The sequence below is a fragment of the Emiliania huxleyi genome, assembly GCF_000372725.1.
Source record: "Emiliania huxleyi CCMP1516 chromosome Unknown EMIHUscaffold_170, whole genome shotgun sequence".
NCBI classification, from domain to species: domain Eukaryota; phylum Haptophyta; order Isochrysidales; family Noelaerhabdaceae; genus Emiliania; species Emiliania huxleyi.
Genome location: NW_005200880.1, coordinates 198,244 through 204,931, shown reverse-complemented (window position 1 = coordinate 204,931; position 6,688 = coordinate 198,244). Strand labels below are relative to the sequence as shown.

The 6,688-nt window shown below is 68.3% G+C and overlaps 2 protein-coding genes across 2 annotated transcripts; one reads left to right on the top strand and one right to left on the bottom strand.

Annotated features, from left to right (window-relative positions):
- Positions 1-308: 308 nt before the first annotated feature.
- On the bottom strand, positions 309-2,301 carry EMIHUDRAFT_231186 (hypothetical protein; the record flags this gene model as incomplete). The annotated part of the gene is made up of 2 exons (XM_005784310.1): positions 309-1,196; positions 1,471-2,301. The coding sequence occupies 2 exons, from the start codon at positions 2,299-2,301 to the stop codon at positions 309-311; spliced, it is 1,719 nt and encodes a 572-aa protein (XP_005784367.1).
- A 2,729-nt stretch (positions 2,302-5,030) lies between these two features.
- On the top strand, positions 5,031-6,373 carry EMIHUDRAFT_364683 (hypothetical protein; the record flags this gene model as incomplete). Its single annotated transcript, XM_005784309.1, has 5 exons — positions 5,031-5,419; positions 5,467-5,476; positions 5,502-5,579; positions 5,747-6,101; positions 6,188-6,373. Coding segments are annotated over 5 exons (1,018 nt in total), but the record flags the coding sequence as incomplete, so codon positions are not given.
- Positions 6,374-6,688: the final 315 nt, after the last annotated feature.

Sequence of the window (6,688 nt, the reverse complement as noted above, 5' to 3'; positions counted from 1 at the left end):
CGCCAACACCCTGGTTTTCTTTTTTACTACGTATGGCAGGCTTCGCATCACAGACCATTACATCGTCATCATCTGTCTAGCAAACGAAAGAAAGGACGCGAATGAATAAAAATAAAAAGCAAGCGATCGGGGCCGGGCACCGCCTCGGGAGGATACACAAAATCTGCGGCGAGCGGCGCGTGGGCCCCGACCTATACAGCTCACGGCTCACAACGTAAACGATGGTACCGCCCTGTAGCGCTGGCGCAGCAGCCCCGCGGCACGTACTGGCGTACACAGTACACGCACATGCGCACGCACACTTGACCTCAGCCCTGCGACTGAGACTCTGCAGCGTTCGGTCGGATGCCGGAGGCGCGCGCGTCGGCGGGCGTGAACCCCTCCCCCTTGACGAAGACGACCACGTTTTGGTGGGTCGGCACCAGCTTCGCGCCCGACCCCATGGTCCTGGTGGCTCGCAGCGCGGCCGTGCCGGTGGACGTGGTGAGGACGGCGTCGTTGTACAGGCTGCAGCCCGCCTCCTTGAAGGCGCTGATGGTGTCGCTGTGGAACAGCTCGAGGGCACCTCCCTTCCCACGAAAGTTGCCCACGACAAACGTCGAGAGGGCCTTTGGGCGGAGCAGCGACACGGCGTTGGCGACGATGCGCTTGTACTTGACGAGGAAGGTCGCGTAGGAGGGCAGGCCGCTCAGGTCCTTTGGCCCGGCCTTGTACTCCTCCAGGTTGAAGTAGGGCGGGCACGAGACGATCGCGTCGGCCAGCGGCTCGAGGCCAAGCCGGTGCAGCTCCTTGGGCACGAGCGTGGCGATCTGCTCGCTGTCGCCCACGACCCAGATCGGCGGGTGGCGGAAGTCCCACTGCCCCTGCGGCACCTGCTTCCGGTTCGCCTCCACCTGCCGCGCGGAGACGTCGACGCCGATGTACTGCACGCCTTTTGCCGCCGCGACGAAGCCGCGCACGACCCCGCCCGCGAAGGGGTCGATCACAACCACGGGGCGGTGCCTCACCTTGCGCGGGCGCGGCACCCACCAGGAGACGACGTTCTCCATGAGGACGGGGTCGAAGACCGAGGTGCCGTTGAGCTTGGAGGAGGCGGGGAGCAGGTGCCGCAGCCCCGCGCCGAGCAGGTCCTCGTCGCGGCCGAGGCTCGAGTCGAACAAGTCGTGCCACTCCTTCTTGCGGCGCTGCCACACGCCCTGCTTCGCGTCGAGCACGCTGAACGGATTCGCACCTGCCCACGGCGAGAGGCGTGAAGAGACGCTGTCCACAGCCAACCAGGGATCTGTGCTCGGTCGCGCCGAAGCGCTGGCCGAGCTTCGTCGGAGCCGCGGCCCGGGCTGGCATCGCCGAGCGCGTGGCGCCGCGGTACGGCGACGCGGATTGCGGCTGCCGCCGCGGCTGTGGCTGCGGCGGCTCTGGGGCGGCGGCGGGAGCGGGAGGCGCGGCCGGAGCGGCGAGCAGTCGCTCCACCAAGTCGCACTTCTCGATGCAGCCGGACAAGTCGACGGCACGGCGCGAGCCCTCGTCCTTGAGCTGGCGCACGCTCAGCGCCTCGAGCCGGGCTCGCTCTGCTGAGCCGCAGGCGCCGCCCTCCTCCTCGTCCGAAAGCTCGTCGGCGTCGCTGTCCACGCGGCCCAGAAGCCGGACCAGGTCGGCCACGCTGCTCTTGAAGCGCGGGCAGAATGCCGTCTCGCCCATCCCCATCGCCTCGGCGCCTCCGAACCAGCCGCCTCCCAGTCCCTCGGCGCCTCCAAAGCCAACCCCCGCAGCCGACGGGGCAGCTGCTGACGGCGCGGGCGCTGCTGACGGCGCGGGCGCTGCTGACGGTCCCGCTTCAACCCACGGAGCCCCGCCACCCGGTGTTGCGGCCGACGGGGCAGCTGCTGCGGGAGTTGCAGGATCCGCGGCGTCGCCGCCGCTGTTGCTGCGGCCGCTGTAGTGCCGCTTCGGCGCCGGCGCGCCCTCGACCTCACAGGGTGGCGGAGACGGCGAGAGGTCTTGGACGTGCCAGACGGTTGATCGCTCACGGTCGAGCGCGATTTTGTCGCCGGTCTTGAGTGGTGGGCAACGGTCACCTTGGCTGAAGGCATTCCACGCGCCGCCATAAAAGAGCCACGTCGTATCGTGAGGCGTCGCCGAAAGACGGCGTCGCTCAATCTCGAGCGTGCAATGAACTTCTCGCACGCGTGATGCTGCGTCAGCGCCGACGTGCCTGCAACCAAGGTCTATGAGCTCATCGTCCAGCGTGATGGTGTCCGCGCCGGCGCCAGGACCCTCGCGCTGGAGGACTGCAAGCGCCATGTCCGGCGGCGGGCTGGCGGCGGCTGGCGGTGGCGGGCTGGCGGTGGCGGTTTGGTGGGTGGGCAGGGCGGTGCTGGTTCGGTTCGGGATCCGGTTCGGCAGTGGGCCACCCGCGGAAGGCGGAGGCAACTCGCAGAATTTTTTGTTCCGATGTCCTCAATCTTTTGCCTGCGGCGCGCGAAATTATTAAAACCGCCACCGCCCTTGCACTTGTACTTGTAGAGATGCTCGAGGGGGTGCTTTGTGGGGCGGTGCACAGCCAGGCCAGCAGTGAGGGGAGGCGCACCCTCACTCTCCTCGGTTGCAGAGCTCGTCGGAGGCTGCGGCACGACGGGAGGGTCGCGATAGCAGTCCTCGGGCGAGCCGACGCGCATGTCCAACCAGCGCTGGGACTCGTTGTGACGGCAGACGCCGGCTGCCTCTCCAACCGCTTCTGCAGCGTCCTTCTTTGCCCGTGCATGGGCTCGATCCGATTCCGCAGCGCGGCGGTGCTGCGCGGGAGACGGCCGCGCGCATTGACCATCAAGCCCGAAAGTTTTTCACAACGTGCCGTTACTCCGGCTCTCAGCGGGCAGCTCCCCGTTTGCCAAGCCCCGAATAAACCCCATCGCGACAGGCGCTTGCACCTGCTTTGCATCGCCGCGGCGGCGCGGCACGCATGATCTCGCAGTCCCCGCCGTGCGTCCCGCTCGTGCCCGGCGGCTTGGTCGCGCCGGCGGCCGCGGCGCGGCCGATGGCAGGGGAGGGCGGACTGCTGAGCTACGAACCGCTCGCGGCCAACATGCTACCGTCTGCGACTCCGGTGCTGCTGCCACAGGGCGACGCAGGCAACGGCGGCGCGTCGGGAGGCGGCGGCAGCCTGCACCGCAAGGCGTGGTCCGATCTCGAGGACAGCGTGGTCCGCCGTCTCGTGCAGCAACACGGCGCGCCTGCGCGCGGGAGTAGCGGGCAAAGGGCGCGTCAGCAGATGGTTTGGGGCGCGCGGGGCAGACATCTGCGCGTGCGCCATTGCAGCATGACTGAATGGCCATTCATTGGATGGGGAGCAGTGTAGACCAAGCTATGGCAGCCTGTCGTCCCGCCCCTGTGATGTAACATTAAACATACTTCCGGGCCGGTGTGCGGGGAGCCGGAACCTTAACGACCGCCCAGAAGCTTTGTTTCTGAGCGAACCAATCGGGCCAGGATCATCAGCATATGTCCCCTCCACAACATCGTGGGCGTTTGAGCGGTATTTGAGGAGCACCGCGACTCTGAAGTTCGGCCGGGTGGTCTGCAGACCCCCCCCCGCCCCCGGAGCAGCAGAGGCTCCGTGGGGTCGCAAAGTCGACGCTGGGAGTCGCACTCGTCAGGTCATCGCAGCACCACGCGGTCCTCACGTACCGCCCACATCCCCTCCACCGCTGAGAAGGCGCAGATCGACCGCCGGGCCGCGTAGTCGTCGTTAAGGAGCGGTTTTTGGAGCCGTACGAAGAGGTCCCAGACGGGCGAACATGCGGTTTTTCGACGACCACGCGCGATGTGGTATCTTCTTTTTGCTAAAAACGGGCCGCCTAGTGCAGCATCACTAGTACAACACGCAATCACACTGAGAGCTCCACACTAGCCGGTATAGGCGAGCCCCGGCGGCCTCACCGTCGCCGCTCGCGGCGGAGCCGACGGCGGAGCCACGGGCCGGTGCGACCTTTTGGGGGGACATGAGCTCGCCAGGACGTCGCCGATGGCTCGGCGCGCCTCTTCCCGCCAGCGCGGGACGGCCTGCAGACAGGGAAGAGGGGGAGGAAGACGGAACTGAGCACTAGGTTCGTGATCCCGTCGCCGGCGGCAAAGGCTGGGAGAGGGGCGGCAAGCGACGGGCGGGTGCGCGACCTTTTGAGCGCCCACGAGCTCGCCAGGACGTCGCCGATGGCTCGGCGCGCCTCTTCCCGCCAGCGCGGGACGCGGCCTGCAGACAGGGAGGAGGGGGAGGAAGACGGAACTGAGCACTAGGTTCGTGATCCCGTCGCCGGCAAAGGCTGGGAGAGGGGCGGCAAGCGACGGGCGGGTCCGCGACCTTTTGAGCGCCCACGAGCTCGCCGGGACGTCGCCGATGGCTCGGCGCGCCTCTTCCCGCCAGCGCGCGGGGCGGCCTGCAGACAGGGAAGAGGGGGAGGAAGAGCGACCACCGCCGCTTCCAGGCAGGCACAGAGACGCAGCACTTCGCGACACGCTGAGAAGCCGGAGGCTGGCCTCTCCAATGCTCGCGCAACGCTGTCTCGTCTGTGCGCGCGGCACGCGCGGCAGATCTCCGGGGTCCGGAACAGCGGGAGGGTCGACGACCGTACGACGGTAACGCTACGCACATCTCTTAACAATCACTTTATTCGCGCCTGTGCTGCGCCTCTGCGAGTGCGACATCTTGTCGTGTACAGCCTTGACCTCTCCGCCTCTTCGGCATCAGCGTGTTCGCACTGGCATCACACAAAAAAAAACGTCCGCAGCGAGGTGGGAGCCGCTTGCTTGGGGCTGGCTTCGCTGACTCTCCGGCTGACCGTTGCAAGGGCGGACCCTCCACCCGTGGACGCTGCGCTCATACACATGGCTCGCAAGCGATCCGCATCGCCAGCCAAGCCGAAGAAGGCGAAGGCGGCAAAGCCCGCCGCGAAGTCGGCAAAGGACATCTATCTCACCCTCCTCCAGCAGATCCCTGCCGCGCAGCGCGAGGTGCTGCAGCAAGCGCTCGGGAAAGGCGCCTCGCTGGGCATGGACGATGTGTTCGCGGCGCTGGGCGTTCTCCGGGTGGCTGGCGCCGTGTGGGCGCTCCTCGGCCCGCCGGCTCCTTTCCACGAGCTCAAGATCTTCAACACGGTCCTCGGGCTCGACTTGGAGGACGTGGAGCTGCAGCACGCGCTCGGGCGGGGCGGCCTCCTCTCCGAGGCGTGGGAGGGCCTCGCGCCCGCGAAGCGGCGGCGCTGCCTCGCCTTCGTGTCGGTGATGTACGCCTTCATCAACGAGGCGCAGCTCTCTCTCATCCTGTACGGAGAGCTGGGAGAGGCGACGCACGGCGGGCGGGCGCGGGTCGCCCTGCTGCAAGGCGACCTGGCGCAGGCCGCGGCGCTTCTCGAGGAGATGAACGGCACGGCAGGTTGCGTGGCGACCCCGACCGCAGGAGAGTAGAGGGCGCCGCCAAACGGCACTGAGCACGGCCTGTCTCCTCCGTAGCGCTGCGCCCGGACCCGAGCGCCGCGGTGATGCGTTCCGACCGCCTCACGCCCGGACCGTACCCGACGATGGGCGGCCCACGCCACCTAGATGCCGGATGCCGGATGCAGACTGCAGCCTCGCACCGGCTCGCACCGGCAGCTCGCCGCACTCGCCCGCCCTCGCAGTCTCGCGCTCCCGCTCTCGGCGCCGCACCGCGCCGTGTCCTCCGCCCTCAGCCCTTGGCACGGCCCCTGCGGCAGGCTCGTACCTCCGACAGCTCGCCGCGGGGACGGGCGAGCTGTCAGACACCGCCGCCGGGCTGCTCCGAGACCTGCTTGGCGCAAAGGCGGCGGCCAAGGTGACCTTCACCGACTCCGTCGGCATGCGCGCCGTCGAGCGGGCCGAGGGCGCGGGCGCGCGCGCGATGCGGTCTCCTCTGCCCATGCCGCAGGGGGGCAAGGGGACGGAGGCGATGGCAAGGGCGTTGGGCATGGACAAGCCGTCGCTGCTGCGCGCGCTGCGCGCGCACGACTGGGGCGCGTCGGCGGACCGGTTCCTTGACGGCTGGCCACTCGCCGACGGCGACCGGGCGCTGGTTCGGCGCCTGCTGGGCGCGCGGCACGAGCACCGCGACTTTCGCCAGAGCCGTCTGCTCGCCCCTGCCTTGAGCTGGCGCCCGCCCCGCCCCGCTGCCGCAGGCTGGCCGCGCGACACCGAGGTGGAGAATCTCGCCTGCGAGCTGAACCGGCACCGCTCCCTCTTCTCGGGACAGGGGCGCAAGTGGAACAACTCGACCAGGCACGCCTCGCCCTCCCGGTACGACCTCGCCGCCGCGCGGGCGTTGCTCGAGCGCGCGGCCGACCTCAACGAGCGGATGCGCGCGGCGGCGGGTGCGCGCAGCGAGGCGGCGTGATGCCGCGCCCCGCCGCTCGCAGCACATCTCTTAATCCATCATTAGTCTCAGTATTTATCTTCAGCGACATTCTGCACACATTCTCCCCGGCCGGACGCCGCCCTCGGGACAGATCCGCGGCAGCACACGCCTTCTGGGGGTTGCTACGAAGGTGGTGCAAGTGCAAGTGCAACCTGGAACTCGTGCCGAGTAGAGTTCTGTCGCGCAACGACTCACACTAGAAGATATAGACTAGAAGAGCGGTTCTTATCGTCGGAGGTCTGAGACAGCGCACCGCGGGGCGGGGGGGCC